General features: G+C 35.5%; 1 protein-coding gene across 6 annotated transcripts in view; it reads left to right on the forward strand.

Annotated features, from left to right (window-relative positions):
• Window positions 1-22,350, forward strand: part of LOC123712491 (teneurin-m) — a 207,258-nt gene that overhangs the window by 177,894 nt on the left and 7,014 nt on the right. For 5 of the 6 annotated variants that reach the window (XM_045665602.1, XM_045665603.1, XM_045665607.1 and 2 more), the window contains 12 exons: window positions 9,793-9,969; window positions 10,226-10,522; window positions 10,602-12,215; window positions 12,462-12,739; window positions 13,246-13,462; window positions 13,611-14,015; window positions 15,615-15,950; window positions 16,636-16,843; window positions 18,429-18,645; window positions 20,148-20,324; window positions 20,630-21,038; window positions 21,863-22,115. In XM_045665602.1, coding sequence (XP_045521558.1) covers window positions 9,793-9,969; window positions 10,226-10,522; window positions 10,602-12,215; window positions 12,462-12,739; window positions 13,246-13,462; window positions 13,611-14,015; window positions 15,615-15,950; window positions 16,636-16,843; window positions 18,429-18,645; window positions 20,148-20,324; window positions 20,630-21,038; window positions 21,863-22,115 — 4,588 coding nt within the window. The remainder of the gene's footprint in view (window positions 1-9,792; window positions 9,970-10,225; window positions 10,523-10,601; window positions 12,216-12,461; window positions 12,740-13,245; window positions 13,463-13,610; window positions 14,016-15,614; window positions 15,951-16,635; window positions 16,844-18,428; window positions 18,646-20,147; window positions 20,325-20,629; window positions 21,039-21,862; window positions 22,116-22,350) is intronic. The other variant, XM_045665608.1, reaches the window with a different exon arrangement.

The following is a 22,350-nucleotide window of genomic DNA, read 5'->3' on the forward strand; positions in this document are numbered from 1 at the left end:
AAAGTGTTTTTTTTAATGTGTAAAAACTATTTTAATAAAAGACAATACTATGAACAAATTTATTGTAATGTTTTCTAGTTATATTTTGTGAAACACTTTTTTAATGCTTATGCGCATAGGTTATGCTCAAGTTAGACTATGTTTAATAAGTTATTTTAGCGTCGAATTAAAATATTAAAAACTAGACCTATAACATGGAAGAGTTTTTCTGTGTTTCAAAGCAACGAAAATATTACAAATTTTTGGAACAAATATTTCTTACTTCCAAAACATTGAAGTGCAATTTACGAACAATAAAATGGATCCAAATCCTTCGTATGATCCTTCGCTATATTTACAAATATTGGCGAAAGGTAATTTCTACATAATCTATCTGTTCCCTGGTCTTGTTATTCTTATAATATATTTGAAATTTATTTATGTTTGATCGCGTTAGTTGACAATGCACAAAATTTATCGACAATGTTCTTATTGTTGCCTATATTTACAAACTGAAGCTACTCGCCTAGCCTAAATGCCTAAGCATAAAATATACTAGTGACTTTAGCGTGCGACTCCCATCCCTAAGGTTGTAGGTTCGATCCCCGGCTGTGCAACAATTGACCTTTCTGTGTGCCTATTTAACATTCGCGAACAGTAAAACATCGGCTTGCCTTAAGCCCAAAAAGTCGACGGCCTGTCTCAGGCATAGGTGGCATATACTTGTCTATTATATAAATGACCAGAAATTTACTGAAATCTGAGGCCTGGACCTAAAAAGGTTGTAGCGGCACTAATATATTTTTATGTATTTAAGGGAAAAAAATACATCTTTATTTAATTACATCTATAACTAGTATAAAATCTTTAATTCTCTCTACTGAGTATTTTATCAGCGTACAAATTAAGAACGAATTTGCAAAATCAATTACATAAAATATCTTCTCGTCTATCACAATTGAATTTAACAAGTTCCACCTGGAAATGCTGGAAAATGAAGCGTTAAATGGTTTTCACGAAGCGATACGACTACGACGATAATAGCTTTTAAAATACAAATTAACAAGAATAAATGCTGGTCTCTTTAGAATGCAAAATATTTTTCAATGTGGCTTTAAACACTTGTTAGCTAAGATATATAAGTAAGTAAGTAAGTAATATAAGAGGTACCACCAGATATAAGTGAGTAGGCAGTTTAAATTTTTATGTTTTTTTACTTTATCTGCGACCCGGATAGTGTTATTAATCTCAGGAGCTTTCTTGGATCCATCCTATTATTTGAAATTGACCCAAGATCGTGAACAAAAATACTCCTGCATAATACCATTGTAATAGCTATCTTGATGAGGCCTCACAAATCGTGACGGCCACGACGTCCGCGTCTCTCTTTGTCCCTCACGAGATTCTGAAGACAATTAAATGCCCATCTTTATCCATGTATCTGTTTGTTTTATTTCTATTTAGGGTATTAATAGTAGTTGTAATAAAAATCCATCTCTTTCATTAAAAAAAATAAGGTTACATGTGGAAATATTTTCGAACCTGGAAGTCAAACAAAATACCAGAACCACACTTTCCATTTTCTTTTTCTCGTGGTGGAAAAGCTTTTTCAATTCACTGGCAACTGGCGAAGAGGGAAAGGTTTTTTCTATTCAAAAAGTGCTTCCCATGCTGTCGGATGCAGCATCTCTCTTTTACCGGGTCCTCAATGATAAACTTTTTGCAGCTGAGCTCGCCTACGTTGACCTCCTCCTCTGGTGTCGTACACTTGCAGATGAGCAAGTGATGATGGCCTTCCAGCCATCCGCTGGGGTCGCATTTGCGTTGTGAGAGGAGCTTTTTGGACCAACAACATTAAACATTTCAGTTAGATCATAAAGCTTTTATCTTCTTAGTTATCAAGGTGACCATTTAGAATAAATTCCATCGTTTTTGAAACTGATATCAAATTGCTCTTTTACCGGGTACTGAATGATAAACTTTTTGGAGCTGAGCTCGTCTACGTTGACCTCCTCTTCCTCCTCTGGTGTCGTACACTTGCAGATGAGCAAGTGATGATGGCCTTTCAGCCATCCGCTGGGGTCGCATTGGCGTTGTGAGAGGAGCTTTTTGGACCAACAACATCAAAAATTTCAGTTAGATCATAAAGCTTTTATCTTCTTAGTTATCAAGGTGACCATTTAGAATAAATTCCATCGTTTTTGAAACTGATATCAAATTGCTTAACGGCGTTAAAATTACTCCAGGGATATTAATAGTCGTTTAAATGTAAAATTAGATAAGCGTACGGTTTATCTCACGTTAATTTGTAGTTTTAGTTAAACGATATGTAATAATCCAACTATTTCGTGTTTATAGATAAGCATGTTTTATTGTTATTTAGGTAACTCTAAACATAGCCATTTTGGATTATTAGAACGAAAAGGAATCTTTCGACTATCTACATTTAAATAAATCCGTTTCTTATGAAACGATTGATTGATATGAAATGATTATTCATTTGTCAATCTAATTGGCAAGTAGATGATCAGACTCCTGTGCCTGACACGACATATATATCTCCATCTACATATGTTAATAACTATATCTCGCTGACCGCTTGATAAGCACTCGACATACGTGAATAATATAATATATACGTTAAAACTATATTAACTACCTCACTAGATCTTATATACAAGGTGTATATCTAATTTAAAGAATGTTATATAGGTCTGGTAACAGGAATTTTTCAATTTCAGCACCCCCATTGATCTAATGACAGTGATATGTCCTCAAAATCTGGGGAATCAGTCACGGACCACATGCATTCTTGTCGCACTGTGTTCCACACTCGATATAGAACTTTATGTCGTGTAGAACACGTCATTTGTATGAGCTCATTCATTGTGGTCATTAAACTTTTATAGGTTTTAATTTATATTAACATCGACTTGTAAGCACAGCAAAGTTTTTAGAAGCTGAAATTGCTTTACTAATCTACTAAAGTTTTACATTAATTATTTATCTATTTATACCACGTCATATATAATGCATTCTGTAAACTTACCATATATCTATTCTAAAATACATGACAATTACGGTGAACATAAGTCTTTCAAAAAATAGTTAAAATATTACAAATACAATGCGAATTACTTACCCGATATTTGCTTAACAACGGTTTTTTTTCTGTTGTATTCGCGAAGAATTATTTTAATTCATAAGTTTTAAATTAAATTTAATATAATTCAGAGTGATTCTGCCTTTCTAATTGTAAACATCAGTTTTATAGATAATTTGGCTCCAGGCCGTGTATAAAATTTAAAGTCTTTTGGAGAATGTCTAAAAGTTACTGGTCGGAGAATGTTATCGATCTCGTGTACACAGAGCATATATCACGGCACCTCGAATATCGGGAGATTCGATGAATGATAACAGTTTTATTAAGTGAGCCTCGCCCGAATTACAGCAATTAAATTAATGGACGTAAAGAATGTACAAGATAGTAGAATTAGAATTAATGTTAATAAATATACGTGAGGTGGACCTGTCTGTAACATGACCTTTAAATAATGGACTGATTGTGATGCAGTTTTTTTGTAAGAAAGCTGATGAGATGGTTCCTAGCTACTATGAAGGTTAGCTTTATTTATGAACTGTCACAAACGCTCTTACACGCTCTGAACATTTGGTACCGATATTTATGCTGGTTACACTGAGCAACTGATTGAACTAATTTTTACTCCTACCAGTTTGTGTGTTTAATGGTAATGAAATTGTAAAATTTAATGTCCAAAGAAAAGAGTTCACTGTTCACGTATTATCACAATCTAAAGTTAAAATTGAACGCCATGTTTAACTTACTTAATATACTTCCCTTAATAGAGTCAAGCACTGTTTTTGGACACTTTCTAATTTTAAATAGCCTTAATAGTTAATTAGGATATACTTAATTACTTATAAGTCTAGATCGTAATGTTAAATTATGTTTTCCGTAAAAGTACGAATTATTTTTTTTTAAATCTGAATATAAAATCAACATTTACGCTAACCCACCAGATCCTTTCAATAGATAAAAATATACGTTACATCATATGTTATATCGAGTCTGCGGACGTCCTAAGGGGCGTATTGTTTTAACCATTACCAGATGTATAGTGTTACGTAACCCAAGTCGCGGCGGAAGCTTTTTTCTTTGAACACTAATGAAGGAACGTTCTTATAACGAGCACTTGCCTATCAATTCTTAATAATCCCTTTAAAACTGTTTATTTTAAAAATAAATTGAGATTCTAGAGTAAATCGCGGTATTATCAGTTGCTCTGTTTTCATGACCATATATTAAGGGTTAAAGAACATCGTTATCACAATCTATTGACAGTGAGAATGACAAATGACAATGACAAATGACAACGATAGACAAAATCAAATAATCGAGTTAAAGACTATATCATAAAATAAAAAAATCACGTGTAAATAATGTATATATATCAACATGTTTTTTAAAAATTAAATTTTTGTAAATGAATGTATAAGTGTGTAGGTGCATGTGAGTGAGTGAGTGAATGAATGAAATGAGTAACTGTATTTGGTCTCATAACACTATCGTTGTTTTATTAGAAAACTTTATTCCTTGAGATGTTCCGCGAACTTTTAGTGTAACAAGATCTTTGGAGAATAAAGTATCCAATAACTAAAAGAAAATATCTTGAAATGGTAGAACTTGTTAATAATCAGTAACGAGCGTGCTTATAACTATATAAACTTTTAACTATATCGGATTATATATTCGTGAGATTTAAAATATTAATTTCAAACAAAGTTTAGTTAATTGAATACAATATTTACATTAAACACATACCATAATTTTCTTTATGGCGTCGGCTAGTATGCAAATTTGGGCTATCGCTGTTTACCTAGACAGTTTATTACCATAATAAACCATAAAAACCTAGGGTTCAGTGCAAGGTGCGTCCAGGGAATCTTAAATCACTATAAATTAATGCAACGTTGCCGTGACGTCTTGGAATCGTGTCCTTATCGTTAGCGGAAGTAACCCGGTAAAATAAACTCTAACAGCTTTATCAAAAAGACGAACCTACCTTACATTGCCCTAATACTTAATGCAGAGCACAAACGGAATTCAACTCTATATTTACATACATATAGTGCAAATTGATTTGTCAAGGCAAGTCTGCATACGAATTTCGCGTAGTATTTCACGCAATCTTGATGAGATTATGTGTGTTACTACGCGCTTCATCGATTTTTATTATGAAAATTCTACGGATTTGCGAACGGAAAACGCCGATATTTAAAACTACTCTAAGGCAACACTGTTACGTCGACATAAATAAAGCTGAACCTTCCTTTAACGAAGGAGACGTTGATGTTACTCCTAATAAAGAGCGTACAGAGGAAAATGGACTTTGGCACTCGGTGTTTGAATTGAGATTGTGGATTTCAGCGTTAAGGCTTGCGTTTAGCGGTTGTGGTAGTGATATGGGTGGACTTCCTTTGTCTGGTAATCTTATCAGCCGCCAAGCGGTTGTTACTTGACATGATACATCGCCTACAGTATAGATTTACATGCGTCTCTACAAAGTTTACTCACGAACTGTTTTACTACAAACATCGCTAAACGGCTAATGTTGAAGTTCAATATGTTGTGCATTTCAGTTAATTATTTATACAATATATTTCTTTATTTTAACTACATGCTTTAACACATAAAAAAGTCAATACCGTTGAGTTTGTTCGAATAAAACAATTTATAGTTTTTGGATAAAAAAATGTCTTGAAGGAAGTGTAGGTTGTGTGTTGTAAGTCGTAATAGCGTCCTATGCTGGGTCCAATTGAGTATTTAAATACAATTTGTATTAGAAGATAGGTATGAAAATAATTTTCAGGACGATATTTCCGTCAATTGTTACCGTAAATATTTAAAAGACCACCAGCCAAGAATCGATTACATTCGATATAAGCTGGGTTCAATGCCGTTTTTTTATGTTATTCTTTTCTCAGTTCTCTCCTGCCCTGTTTTGAGACAATGGGTTATATATATACTTGAAAATAATAGGAACCAGTGGTTACACAAATAACTCTTTTCCACTGAATAAAACAAAAGATAAACTTTTAGTGATTCGGTTCTTAACATTTTCTTTTACTTTTCGCTAAAATAACAAACAATGGGTTTGAAATAAATATTTTTAGAATAAACGTTGATCTTATATTGTCGGAATGCGTCATGGGATGTTTTAAGATTGCCAATTGTCAAATTTTAGGAAAATCTGCTCCGAAATTTTGTGAACAATTTTATAATACTTGCAGTGACATCCGGAGACGAACCTTAAGGAAATTATTTCCTGACTATCGTCTAGGTAAAAAATTGATTTCATACAACCTTCTTCTTAGCCGGTACACTCACAGGGCGGTTCGCATCGCTATGTAGTAGTGGTATTAAAAGGGGTAGATGTGATGCCCTTCATGACGTTTCGCCATCGTTGCCTATTAGTGGTCATCCTGCTTCAATCATTGAGTGAACCTCTTACGGTAGACTTGATCTGGTCAGTCCAACGCGTAGGTGACCTTCCGCGAGGTCTAGTACAACCATCGTTCGTACAACCATTAAGTTAAAAATATACCTATATAATATATATATTAGCAATATACATTATACATTTACAACATATACGTGAGATCAATCTGTTTAAAGATATGTTTCAATGAAACATTCAAGTATTCCAATGACCCTAAATTAAAAATGGCTTAACCCTTGTCCAACAAAATTATTAGGTCAAATGATGTCACAGAACTTTCAGATTGATAGCAGCCATCATTTACTTTCAACACCTCTGAAAAGTTCCCGATAATAATAGATTTGTTCCCGACTCGATTGTTTCACGATGAATGGGACCTAATTAAAACGAAGTCAAGGCAGAGCAACTTTCTGATTGTTCCCAACTAAATCGCATCGTCTCTCTCATATAAATATTGCACGCTCAGGCAAAGTTTGATGCTTAATTTAAAATAGAAATTGGGGAGCGCTCGTACACTGCGGCATCAGAGATGTTTCTATCGCGTTTAATTTACTGCCGATGTTTTAATCTATTATCATGTGTATTACACGAGTTTTACGTTCTTGAACCTTTTAGGTTTGGGCCTCAAATTTCTGTATCAGTTTATTTTTTTTTATATAATAGGCGATCAGCCTTCTTTGCATAATAGATGCCGTCGAATTTTTGGTTCTAAGGCAATCCGGTTTCCTCACGATGTTTTCTTTCACCGATCGAGCGAATGTTAAATGCGCCTATAGAATGAAAGTCCGTTGGTGCACAGCCGGGAGCCTACAACCTCAGAGATGGGAGTCGTACGCTGAAGCCACTAGGCCAACACACTAAATAAGTATATCAATAAATATAAAGTAAGACTTACTTAAGAGAGCATATGTTTTCATTTCTCTGGTTATAAAGCATATACTTCGACTAAAGAGTTCCTCTCAAACCCATGCGTTCCATGCGAATGAACTATATAATCGATTATCAAGTTACTAACAGGCGCCACAAAATGTGAAGTCAGATAGAACATACAGAAGCCACGGCATCGTATCGATTAAAGGGTTCAATTCCAAATTGCTGTTTCACAAACGAGCTTAAGATTGCCGGCACGTGTCGTGAGATTGCCTAAATGTATCCAGTTTCCATCGCTATGTCTCATACATCAACGTCCGCTGTTATGAAACAACTTGAAAGAGATATATGCTTGACAGGTTAACTGAGTCTGAATATATTTTACTGTTCGGCCTAACGACCTAAATATAGCTGAGACTCTAATGTGCAAGCGAGCACTTAACTTGATTGTGTTCTGCATCATATCGTACGGATTTCTCGCGGTAAATGAGCTGCCATTGTCTTCGCTTACGATTAATTACGCCACTAACATGAAATGTGTTTTCCTTGAAGAGTGTTTAAAATAAATACAAACATGCCTTTCACATACGTTTTTATATTCAATGTATATATAAATCACGTTTGATCTGAATGAGCGCCGCAAATGAGCCGAAACACACCCCCTTTATCTTCCAATAAGTAAGCAAGTTTAGCGCTTCCGTACAGGAAAAGGTTACGCGGGAACGTATAGCAGATGGCTCGAAAAATATAAAACCGAACGATCCGTAATACAGATAGTGTTCAGTGTTATGAATACCCCTTAGTAAATGAACGGTTGAATGGGAAGTCTGGCGAAGTGAACTATTTGAATGTAAACAATCGGAAAAAAATGTTGGTAGGCAATTCTAAAATCAAAGAAAGGCTCGCTCGACCGTCAATTCCCAATGCGACGTTCTAAATCGTGTTCTCTTTAAAGTTGAGGCGATTCGGTTAACGAGTGTCGAATTCCCCTGCTTCTGGGCCCTCTAAAGAAACGAAGTGTCCCCGGGAGCCGAGAGGTGGCTCGGTAATTACCCACCATTACAGACAAAAGACACGATTCGTCCGATTAGCATAATTCCCGTTCCCCAAGACGAGATATAAATGAGCGGCATTTTGTATTAGAACGTCGGCTGACATGTGTATTAATGGCTATACTTGTCCTCCTAAATTAGGTTAGGGAGGTGATTTAGTTTTTCATTGGCCACTGGGTGGGATGAATACTTAGTTACTATTACAGTTTGAACTCCAAAGGGCTTTAAGATAGATTGCCTCTTTCGATGTGGGCTTAGGATACTTATTGTATATTAACAAGATTGTACCGTCTATGAATCTTTGTTGAATAGAATGTTAATATAGAAGCCGTATATAGCTCGTGTAATAAAAGGAGAATATTTTCTTTGGGTTCTGAGTAAATTCATTACTCACTAATTACAACGTACCAAACGGCTCAAAAGGGTCGGGCTTCAAAGGACTGTCGCATTGTAGCTTTCTTTTCGCGTCGCGGGAAACGATCGCTGAAAAAAACACAAAAACCCTTTTAAAATTAATTGAGTTTTCTTACAGCTACATCGGCCGCTACAATCAATTAATTAAGGCTCGAAGGAATCTTTAAAATTTGTCGAGGATCAAAAGTTGTTCGGGGGTCGTGGGGAGGGGGAGATAATGCTTCGATTTTCCATTAACTTATATTAGCGATGGGAAGGCCGCGCCTTGCTCCAGATACCTCCCGATCTAATATATCTCCTTTATTAACTAACTGCCGAAACACGCGATCTTTGATCCATTTCGGGGACCTAAACGTTATTTGTTTGCGGCCGATCGCAAGAATTCGACCCTAATTGAATTACGACATGCTAATTTTGCGGTCAAAACCAATTTGGACCAGCCTTGTCCAATAATGTATAATTAATTAACAGGACATTGTCAATTATTGGCCTACTGTGCAACGGCATATAATTTAATCTTGTGTTATTACACAAACTTCTAGCTAAATCATAATATGAATCTTATTTCTACATTAATTGCTGTTGTTATAAAATTTATTTATTTCTTCAAAAAAATACATACTAAGCCAAAACTACGCTAAGAAAAGAACACAATAACATATATAATATTTAAAAAATAATATACAATATTGCTACTGTGAACTCACTCTGCGAACATATAAATATGTCGATAGTTTCGGAGACAGTATTGTGTAAGCGTATGTCTTTGTTAAAGAAGATCTATGCAACAGACTGATTCTGGATATGGTATCTACGACAACATGTTCAACATTGAGGCAAGCATGATTTGCTATTTTTAATTAAAAAGGATTACTTCAATGCAAGATCCCTAGTTTCTTGCTTTTATTTCACAGATTTTGCTATATATATTTACATCATCCTTTCATTGTCACCAGGTTGTCTTCTAGAAGGGTCTCGGCCCCCTCCCGATGTGCCGCCCCGCAATCCGACAATGTCCCGTCTGAACGGGAGGATTACCGGAAACCCCGCGGACCTTGGTGACTTCGAGCCATCGTGTCTCGTGCGAACTCCTTCTGGAAACTTTTACGTGCCTTCGGGTGAACTCAACACCTGTCCGTATCTCTTTCTATTAATATCTCTAAGATTTATAAACTGTTTAATTTTATGTCGTTTGTTGACTGTTGGCATTTAATATTAAAATGAATTAACCTTATTAAGTATTGTCCTCAAAATTATCTATAATACATTATTATCAGATTATATACATAATGATTGTGCAAAATAACGTTAAAAAACGGATTTTAAGTAAATTTTATTGTACTTTATGTGATGAGTGAGAGATAATAATGAAGATCCGTTTTTTTTCAGGGGACATTCAAAAGAATCCGTCTATGGACTACAAATCGAATTCATCGTGTAGTAGTCCAGGAAAACAAGAAAAAGGAACGTTAGAAAGAATGGACAGGAGCGACAGGCATCCAGCCTTTGGCGCACCTGTGCCTGTGCTTCCCGTCAGGAACAACTTGAGGGCCACCCACTTTCCCCCAGCTGCTTCGCGGTTTCATTTCAGAAAGGGCCTGTCCTCGAGATGTTCGTGGAAATGTACTGCAATAGTGTTTATAGTATTATTCGTTCTACTATTATCTATCGCTTCTTATATGTCAGGTCAGTAATCTTATACATTAATTTAAAATGTATTAAATTGTATTTTTTTATGTTCAATAATGAGAGGTATCTGTTACAGCCTCTTACTTTACGGACAATTGGTCATATGAAAATGCGAAGCCTTGTTCGGTTATAGTTGGAGATGTAGATAAATTTCAAGCGTCAAAAGCCACGACGCTCGAATCGAGTAATAAATCCTTGCCACGTCAGCATCAGAGTTCAACATCATCTACCTCAGGTAAAGAAGGCGACCATTCGCGCGCTCGTAGAAGTGTAGACGAGCATGCTTCTTTATCTTCTGTTTCTGCTACGGATTCTTCCACTGTAGATATGGTGCATGAACTAATCACTTCTTCCTCTATGACCACTGGTAGCTTAGTGCATGGTGTGTCATCAGAAGTAAGTACGGAATCTCAAGACGCCGCTTTTAATGCTTCTGTATTTAGTACTACGGGCGATCTGGGGATCAATGTTAATGTATCTAATACAACGACGCTTAATGTAATAAAACCTGAAATCACAAGCACAACTAAGAATATATACTCTAAAATTGTCACTAACAAGTCGGAGAAAATGGTAAAACCACGTCAAGCTAAAAAACTTGACAAAGAAGAAATAGCTTACTATCCAGAAGAGATGCAAAGTGATGCATACCCCTCAATTTACTCATACGGTGTTCAAAAGCTTCAATACTTAAAATTACTAACAAGATTGAATGAAGTCAACGAAGAATTGCACATTTTCTCAAATGATACTGAAGAAATAATTGAAAAACCTGAAAAGTATCACTACGACAATAATGCACCAAAAATGACGTCACTTTCACCAGAACTTACATATCAACCTACCGTAGCTAACTCCCATTTGTTGTTAACTAGCAAAAAAAGTTTGACGAACTCTAATGTTTTTACAACTCATAGTGATAGAATACCGCCTGATTCAGATGCGTTATTAACAGTTACTACCCAGAGCACATCTTCTACTAGTGTGAATAATACAAAAGCTTTCCCAACTACCTCCAGCACAGAAAATTCCACGGCAAGTGATGCGACTGAACCTAAAACTTCAGATACATCTGTAAATACAAAGCATGTTTTGATTAATTTAACCATATCCTCTGATGATGCAGACCATTCATACAAACCTCTCTATTCCTTAACGTTCACAGTCCCAACAGTTGGTGATACGAATGAAATTCCTACAGTCAAAATTACACCGATGGACTTAGAACCTACAGCACCAACTAATTTCAACAAGCCAGTGACAATTGAGAACCCGAAAACAGAAACTAAAGCTGAAGATTGGGGTGGAAGTTGCGAGTGTTCTTGTCCAATATGTGAGAGTAGTTTATCTGCAGAAGACTTTTATGATGAGGGAATGGACAAGACAACGCCCACTAACAGAGATCAAACAGATTTTTCTACAGATTCTACGGAAAGAGATTATGTCACTACAGAGACATCACATAAGCTAATAGAAATTCAATATACAACAGATATAGATTATTCAACTGAAAATGTAACTACTAACATAACGACCGAACCTACTACAGGTGAAGTGCTCACGACAGAAGATACAATAAATACAAATAGTGACGAAACTGTCACAGAATATGACACTATTTCAACCACTGAAGTGCCTCTTTCATGCATCTGTCCAAAGGTTAAGCCTCCACCAATCTTAGTATTGGAAGGTGAGGTATTTAAATTGCGTCCTTCTGATAACTAAACTAACATTCATAGAAACCATCTATGGGGTGACGATCTAATAAACTAAATCGCATGATAACGGCCGTAATAGCATAGGAATTAGATTAACTTTTTGCATGAATCTTTTTCTGTCAAAAGCATCGGGTATATTTCATTCAAATTCCATCGCATTGCATGGTTTTGTGTTCAAGCGCCCTCGAACCGACAATAAATTTATATTCACGTTATAGGTGCGCGAACGTTCCCAATGCAGACCTTCCCTCCTGATGGAACGACATTCAAACAAATTACTTTAGGTGAAAAATTATCAAAAGAAATCCCTCCATATAGCTACTGGAATATGCAGTTCTATCAGTCGGAAGCCTCTTATGTGAAATTCGACTACATGATACCGAGGGGAGCGTCGATAGGTGTGTACGCGAGGCGAAACGCTCTACCGACACATACACAGTATCACTTTTTGGAAGTTCTAAGCGGATTTAAGGCTAGAACTACGAGAGCATCACACGTAAGTACTATCTGTAATCTAACACTTCAACTTTGAATTGAAATTCAATTCGAACACAGCTCTGGCTTTAAACTCTTGTCTGGTATATTCACTCCGTTGTTTTTGTGCAAGCTAATTTGTTAATTTAGGTTAGATTTATCACCACGTAAGTTCATAAAAATAAATCAATTTCGGCTACAACATTTTTAGGTCTGGGCCTCAGATTTCTAAATCTGTTTCATGATCATTTGTCTATATACTAGCAAGGTGATCAGCATCTCCTGTGAAACGCCGTCAACTTTTTGGGTCTAAGGCAAGCCGGTTTCCTCACGATGTTTTTCTCCGCCGTTAAATCTGCACATAGAAAGTTCATTACAGCACAGCTGGGGGTCGAAGTTACGACCTCAGGGATGAGAGTGGCATGCTGAAGCCACTAGGCCAACACCACGTCAGTTTAAACAACTTGATTTCTTTCTAGGATGCTAAAATATTATTCCATAAAATGATGATTTGTCAATACTTTTCAGCCCTCGATAAGGAAAGAAGTCACACATTACATGGAACAAGGACATTGGTTTCTCTCTCTTTACAATGACGATGGAGATCCACAAGAGATTTCGTTTATAGCAGTGTTAGCTGACTATCTTACTCACAGCTGTCCAAATGGCTGCTCAGGAAAGGGTGAATGCCTGATGGGACATTGCCAATGTCAGCCTGGCTTTGGTGGGGATGATTGTAGCGAAAGTAAGTATTCCACAAACATGCAATACACTGTTATAAGTTAAAGATTAATCAAAAACGTAACATGACCTATAATCATTTACTATACGTTTACGTCAAACATTTATTTCGTTTTGATCGATTTTGAAGAACGTATAATATTATTTTCCAGGTGTATGTCCTGTTTTGTGTAGCCAACGAGGTGAATACATCAATGGGGAATGTCAATGCAACCCCGGCTGGAAAGGCAAGGAGTGTTCCCTACGACACGATGAGTGCGAGGTCCCTGACTGCAATGGTCATGGACATTGTGTCAATGGAAAATGCTCCTGTGTTAGAGGCTACAAGGGAAAATTCTGTGCGGAAGTGGACTGCCCACATCCGACATGCTCTAGCCACGGGTTCTGTATTGAAGGGTCTTGTGTCTGCAAAAAAGGATGGAAGGGTTTGGATTGCGCCACAATGGACAAGGATGCGCTGCAGTGCCTACCTGATTGTTCTGGACATGGGACGTTTGATGTGGACACACAAACTTGTTCCTGTCACGCTAGGTGGTCGGGAGACGACTGTTCCAAAGGTAATTTAACTTCATCACAAAAATTCTATCCCACAATTACAGTGTCGATAAATGTTTTGTTTAATGTAATCATGAAGTAATTTTCGTCATACGAAAACTATGTCCAAAACTTCACATTCTTGAAAGCAAACACAGCGACAAATATTGAAACTCAAACTAACTTTATTCATATAGGTAAATAATTACACAAATGAACATAAACAGAAAAGATGTTAAATTGTTTCTAAATTTACATTTACTCCCAGTTTGCAAGTCAAGGGCGTAAATCGAGTAAGAAGAACTGGCAAGAAACTCTCTGTCACTCTATTTAATCACTAAGTTTTGAATCATACAAATTGATTGAACTGGAGGAAATCAATGCCAAGGATCATTGAAATAATCGTCTCATTTATAAAAATCTTGATCTTAAAAAGATCGTTATTCGATCTTCAATCTTAACCGTTCAAATCTGCAAAATCCTCTATCAAACATTAGTAGCTGCTAATAATAATTTAATAACATACTAATAGTAACCTAAATCCTTCACGATCATAACTGCTAATCTAATGGCTGCAGCGATACGATTAATACGTAATACGGCAATTATGGCCGGTATTAGATGAATTGCTATTAGCAATATATCAACGATAACTTATACTATATTAATTTTCTTCAAAGTACGAGTCTTATAAAGTATTAGTCATACTATTGATTTAACATTGTTTTACTATGTCAAAATGCATCTTGATCTATTCGTAAAAAAACGTTTCACAAGGATTAGTTCTTCTGTCACAGTTTGTATAAAAAATATCTGCGTTTTACGGACTATAAAATCGCACTACAGACGTTTTTGTTCTAGCTGTGAATCTTATAATAAATCTCAGCGATATAAATTACGTATACATATCAAGTACTTGTCGCACCTATGATTTACATAAATTTGTGACTTTTGATTATAGTTTTTTCTCCTAACCGCTCTATATCGACCGTTGACCTTTTAATTGTTAAATATATGTCTATTAATTGAGGTGAGGCCTATTGCCATTACACACCTACGATTTTACGGAAACTATTGTACAGTGTATAAATATCACTTTCGACCACCACCACCCACAATTGGGATAACTCATTAGGATTTCTGAAAATACACCGAACTTTGTGTGTGATGATTTTTTGACTTGTGTGCCAGTTAACGTTTAATATATTTTTTATTTAATAGAAGTCAAGTTAATTCTTAGTATCATCACTGAAAGTGTAATTAGTTTTTATAGATATCTATATTATTTTTGACCACCATTTAATTCTAGTTACTTTCGGTGGCGGTTGTTGGATAGTTGTTTAAATAAACGAAACAATCTGTTCGAAGCTATTTGTCAACTGTCTGTAAGGGTGTTTAAAGTTATAACTTACATAAAATTAGGGTTAGTGGGGTATACTGTAACTTTTTTTGGGTTCTTAAGACTAAATGACACATTTGTTACCTATAACGAATATAAGTGATATCAACCTATTGGACATTCTCGGAAATGTTATATTATAATTTGTATAACTTACTAAATTAATATAAAATATAACTATGTAATTATAAAAAATTGTTACATTCAGTCTTTTCACTTTCAGAGGTGTGCGACCTGGATTGCGGTCCTCACGGGCGATGTGTCGGCGAGTCGTGCGTATGTGACCAAGGCTGGACAGGCGAATTCTGCACCTCCAAACTCTGTGACCCTCGCTGCAGTGACCATGGACAATGCAAAAATGGCACTTGTCTATGCGTTTCGGGTTGGAATGGAAGGCATTGCACGTTAGAAGGCTGCCCGAGAGGCTGTGCTGGTCATGGACAGTGCCGCGTAGCGAATGATGGCCATTGGGAGTGCAAATGTTTCGATGGATGGGATGGACCTGATTGTACGACGCTCAAGGAACAGATATGTGACGATTCTAAGGATAATGATAAAGGTACTAGAAATGATAATACCTTTTCAAACATTACATTATTTACCAAAACTTTTAAAAAAAGTTTTAAAAAAACCTATTATGAATTTCGCTCTACACACTTATGTTTTATATGATAATGGGTCAATTTCTATTAAGATATATCAAATTCTTAGTATTGGATATTTTACGTATTTTTAACCTTACCTAAATCTATTTAAAACTTAGCTCTTTATAGTTTATTTACTTTACAAGCGAAAGTTTAATAACAAAATTACAAACTGCCCGTCACTATTTATCAGCACCGCCTGAATCCAATAAAAGTTAGTACATTGACAAGTTCTGCTCAAGTCCGTCAACTTTGGATAACTTTCGTCTCATTAATAATAAAACACCAAAGCAATTGTTATTATAATTATGTTTATTGTATTTGTATAAATTATTTAGATTTTCTTTAAGCATTTTCAACAAATCTAGAGTTATGTTATAATTTCCAAAATATATTACTGAAATATCAGATTACAATATATGGTATATTGTAATTTTGTCCTCCTCAGTGGCTTAATAGACCAGAGAGTTCTTAGGTTCGATTCCCGTGAAACAGTCATTGTTTCAGGATCATTAAAGCACACACAGGAGCTCTTCATAAACAGTAAATACTTAAGTATAAATAACAATAATAAGCCACGAATAACGTTTGATTCCATAGACGGCCTTGTCGATTGCGAGGACCCAGAATGCTGTCAGAGCGCTGCCTGCAAGTCCAGCCAACTGTGCGTCTCTTCTCCTAAACCAACAGACATTCTTCTCCGGAAGCAGCCACCAGCCATCACGGCTTCATTCTTTGAACGAATGAAATTCCTTATTGACGAAGGAAGCCTCCAGAATTACGCGAAACAGGAGACCTTTAATGAGAGGTGGGATAAATGTTCGATGTTCTATGTCCTTCTTGACTAAATTGCGTCAAGAAGGAAGAAGGTCATTGGGTTTTACATACAGTAAATTGTTTCATCTGTTAAAACAGTTAAATCATAATGTGCCGCAGAATTATTTCGCTAAGTACGTAAAATCCAGTCCTTCAAAGAAAAATGTTTAAAGTCTGAATGTGTTCATGTGAACTATGAACCGTATGTGTCGTAGTCAATCACAATTGGATCGATTGATATTTGAATTGTTTAAGATATCAATCGAATCTACATAAATGAAAACAAAAATATCTGTTACGCAATGTTGTGCCCCAGTCATTCCTAATGTTTATTTCAAAACGTGTTTACATTTTAATTTCTATGGTTTTCACTAACAATTCTGATAAATATATTTTTTCTTGAATTGAGATTGACAAAGTATTCACCACATTTCTTGGAAGTTAGTTGACTATATATAGTAGACTATAACAGATTTCTGATACAAACTACCTCTTTGTCAAACTTAAACAAATTGTAGACGTACTATAAACGTCCACCTCACTAATTTTTTTTCTCTATTACGCAACGAAACATTTTTTACTATAGATTTAAAACATTAAAATATATTTATCAGTACGCACGTTAATCGGGAGTAATCTTAATAATTCTAACCGTATCAAATGATATTCACATTAATATTTCTTTTCGCTGCCCAGTATGTTTTGGAATCACTTCAACACGAGGTAAGAATTTAACTGTGTGTAGTTAATATTTATCGATAACAGGCATTATATTTTTGTGTGCATGATTACCTGTGTCCTGTGAATTTTGTGTTCGCTTATTATGTATATACATGTAGATATATACTGTAGTTTCTAGTATTGAGTCTAGCTAGAATAATAAATATTCCCTTTGTAAAACAAATTATAATCGAAAACGATTCTTAGTATGAAGATTTGAAATTCTATTGGTTTTTAGTCGTATTTGATTGTGATCGTCATTTATTAACATAATTAACACTGTTTCCATTCTCTATATGGATATATGTTTTTTAACTATTAAATTTTTTATCTTTTAAAATATATTTATATACACACAAAAAACTAATGTATCGTTTTGCCCTTACACTAATATAAATTGTACATGTTTTTTAGATACCCTATAATTCCCATAAGTATTTTGTTTGTCCGTATAAAGTATTTGAGACATTTTAAAATATAGGTTTAGCTGAGCTGTTTCTTCACTGAAGCATTTATTTGTCTCTTTCTGTCAAATTGTAATTACGTTTTGACAAAACGACAACAATGCTTTTCTTAACGAATGTCTGAGTAGGAATACCTACTAGAATAAAGTAAATAAAAAGTATAGAATACTATAAACAAGGGGTTTGTACATTTCTACTATACTTAATTTATTTATTCTTATTTGATTTAATGATCAGAAATTGTACAAGAACATAATTCCAACTTTATACCCACTCTACCACCTACCACCATATATGTACCCACATAATACCAAAGGAATAGGCTTTTTAACTCTCAAAACACACTAAATCTCCTTTTACGAACTATTTTAACATAAAATCTTAAAATTCCAGCCGGTCTGCTGTTATCCGAGGGCGTGTGGTAACATCCCTTGGGTCAGGATTGTTAGGAGTCCGAGTCTCAACTTCGACTCCACTTGAAGGCTTTACTTTAACTAGAGAGGATGGCTGGTTTGATCTGCTTGTGAATGGTGGAGGCGCGGTGACCTTACACTTTGGAAGAGCGCCCTTTAAGAGGTCCACACAAGTTGTCTTCGTGCCATGGAATGAGGTAAAATATTGAACAGAAATGCATAATACTGCGGTTGAGACATAATTTGTTTCTTTAACACAAATACTTTAAGACTTACACAGAAAATTAAATGTAAGTAACATTTAAAACATTTATGCATAATTAAATTATACTGTATCACACTAGATTCTCATGAATCTAGCAACTAAAAAAGATGACAAAACACAACAATAACAATTACCAGGTTAATAAAATACTCCCCAATACGGTTGATCCCCATGGGGAAAAAAACCACCATAGTTCATGAAAAACGAAGAACAGGAGAATCATAAAAATTAAAAATGGCGCTTCTAATCACATCTATGAAAATTATGCACTTTCAACGTAAGATCATAAAAACAAGACAATTAGATCTGAACAATGCATTGAAAAAAACAGAGAAAATAAAAAGAGAAATGGAAAAATATGGAGAAGACTTTTACCCTAAAATCAAAAGTTTTTATTTCAAACAGGCCTTTGCAGGCTCTTATGAAACGTCTAGTTGCACGGTTCCAAAAAGTGGGTCTCATGGAGAAGAACCGGCAAGAAACTCCATGGACACTCTTTTCAACAATGGTTTAGCTTACAAAAGCGTCTTGGCCCCTAAAAGGGGCCATAGAATACTAAAAAAAACAACAACAACTTTTACAACTTATACCTAATAACATAAAGTGTTAATATTATAGAAGTTTTATTCGTTTAAAATTGAAGAATAATTTCCAGAAGCCACATATGAAGCTGTCACACTTTTTCCACACAACTAACACGCAAAACAACAATCAAAGGAAAATTAAGTAATATTGCTCTTAATTCAAGACCGTAGTTTTACAATAATTGGTTTGTGGCTTGTACTACTTTAAAACTTAATGTTTCAAGTTAACTGTTAAACGCCACTTTTATTTATTAACACATCTTTGCATACAGAAATATAATACAATTGAAATAATTAAATTACACTTACATTGCGTATTAACTAATAAACAAACTACAGTCAAATTATTTTATAACAACATCGAAAGGACTGCTCCGTCATAAAAGCCGATAGTCGTAACAGCCGATGACGCTGTTATTAAATACCTAATACAATAGAATTCAGCCGAGACCTTTGATTTTAGTCAATATAACCGGTATGTTGTTCTAATCTATGTCGTCGTAAACGGTTTTGACTGTAATTGTGTTGATAAAATTTAAAAAGTTGCTGCCCTTCATGAGTGTAAGACTTCTGCTGCAGCAAAAAAAATACTGGCCACATCTGGACAGATCTTCATAAATCGTAAAACCATATCGATCACGTCAGCTTTCGAACGAACGTCACAAACACAGATACACAGCTATACTGCCCTCTATGTCGGGATAATTTTTATTACGTTTCTTAGTAAAAAGCCAAAAACTCATTGTTATGTTCTCTATATTACAATTTTCTCATCAACTATCGATCTTCAATTATTCAACATCAAAAGTGTCAATGTGTAGTTATTATATAGTCTCGATTATTATTACAGGTGGTAATAATCGACGAAGTAGTAATGACGACATCGGATGAAAAGGGAGGCATAGGACCTCCTCAAGCTTGTCTTGCTCACGATTATGACGCGATGAAGCCTGTGGTATTGGCCACGTGGAAGCATGGCTTCCAAGGTGCCTGCCCCGATAAAAGTGCCATTTTAGCTGAATCTCAGGTAAATTGCGAACATGTTTCTAAACACAATTATGTATGAAATTGAAAAAAGTTTTAATAAGGTACGTTAAATGGGGGTAGAATTACAATTTTTTTTTCAACCTCCGAGTCAATTTTATCAGCAATAACTAGGTATAACAATTGCAAATACATTTACTAATTTGCCTTACCTAAGAATAATTTTATTGATTTCACTAGAGCCATCTTAATTATTTTGTTGTTTTAGTCATTTCCAAAATTCACGATAAATAGTATATTTAATATTTATTTTATGTGCTAATAACAGACCTTTAACGACCCTTTCAGGTTGTGCAAGAAAGCCTCCAAATACCAGGCACAGGCCTCAACCTGGTCTATCACAGTTCCCGGGCAGCTGGATACCTCTCCACAATACAACTGCAATTGACCCCTGAGAAGGTGCCCCCAACCCTCGCCCTCATCCACCTGCGAATTACCATCGAAGGCATCCTCTTCGAGAAAACCTTTGAGGCGGATCCGGTGATCAAGTTCACGTATCCGTGGAACAGGTTGAACGTCTACAGGCAGAGGGTCTACGGAGTCACGACGGCTTTAGTGAAGGTTGGCTACCAATACACGGATTGCAAGGATATCATCTGGAATGTGCAAACGACTAAATTGAGCGGCCATGATATGAGTATATCTGATGTCGGTGGATGGAATCTGGATATACATCATCGATACAATTTCCATGAGGGTGAGAACTTTATTAAAAATATTTATTGTATCTTGTCAAAGGCAATACAGTCAACCCCCTTATAACACGGTACTCGTATAACGCATTTTTATATTACGCGATTTCAGTTATCGTATAAACGGATTTTTCGCCGAACGTATTTCACGCTTAGCTAGAACATAGCTTTTTCTTAATATGCTATTGAAATTCCCCTTGACGAGAAAAGTTAAACATTAATAATTTGTACATAACGCGAGAATACTCCTACAACGTGCATAACGCGGAACCAACGTAGTGAGGGAGGGATAACTGTTTAATTAAACAGCTTGAATATTTTTTGGTAATTTTCTTAATATATAAAATACTAGCTGAACTTCGTTTCTCCTTAATGTGGTTTTAGTTGGCCTTAATACCGTGACACGAAAGAATAATTTCACTTTGATATTATCGTCACTATGATTTGAATTTGATTTACAATTCGGTCTAAGTGACACGTGGTTGGCTAAGCTAACACCAAAAAATAAAAAAGTAAAAGTAATTGAACTTTAGCCTCAATAACACGTGGTAATCATGATATTGAATTGCAGCTTTTATGACACGTTTGTCGGTTTACCATAACAGTGCCATCTATTGATCACTTACTCAATTCAGTCGAAAAGTATCGACAAGATCTAAGCTTTCTTATCTCTTAAGTTGGACCAGACTGGTCACGGTGTGTCAATTTAATTTTAAAATCGGTTAAGTAGTTTAGGAGTCCATCGCGGACAAACATCGTGACAGGAGATTTATATATATTAAGATGTTCTTGGTTCAAAAGTGCCTGTAATAAATAATCTCATTTGCAGGTATCCTCCAAAAGGGTGATGGCACAAACATCTATCTAAAGCACAAGCCGCGTCTGATCATCACCACAATGGGCGACGGCAGACAACGGGCTTTGGAGTGCTCCACGGAGTGCAGTGGCTCAGCTACCAGGCAGCGTCTTTTAGCCCCCGTGGCCCTCACTGCGGCTCCAGATGGCAGCATCTTCGTGGGAGACTTTAATCTGGTCCGCAAGATTAACACAGATGGCTCCGTCAGGACCGTTGTGAAACTCAAGTGAGTTGAGAGTTCATTTGTTTGTTAATTCAATCACTGCAAGTTTTACTACATTTTTTTTACACAACTTTATGTAAAGATATTCAAAGTGCAGGAAATTAATTACAAAAAAATTGTGAATAAATGAAAAATATCTGACAAAATAACACACAAGAAAAATGGGTTACGTAATTCACGGATCTTTCGAATGTCTAATTATTATATTACCACATAATAATTGATGTTTACTATTTTT

Source organism: Pieris brassicae, chromosome 7 (genome assembly GCF_905147105.1).
Source record: "Pieris brassicae chromosome 7, ilPieBrab1.1, whole genome shotgun sequence".
Classification (NCBI taxonomy): Eukaryota; Metazoa; Arthropoda; class Insecta; order Lepidoptera; family Pieridae; genus Pieris; species Pieris brassicae.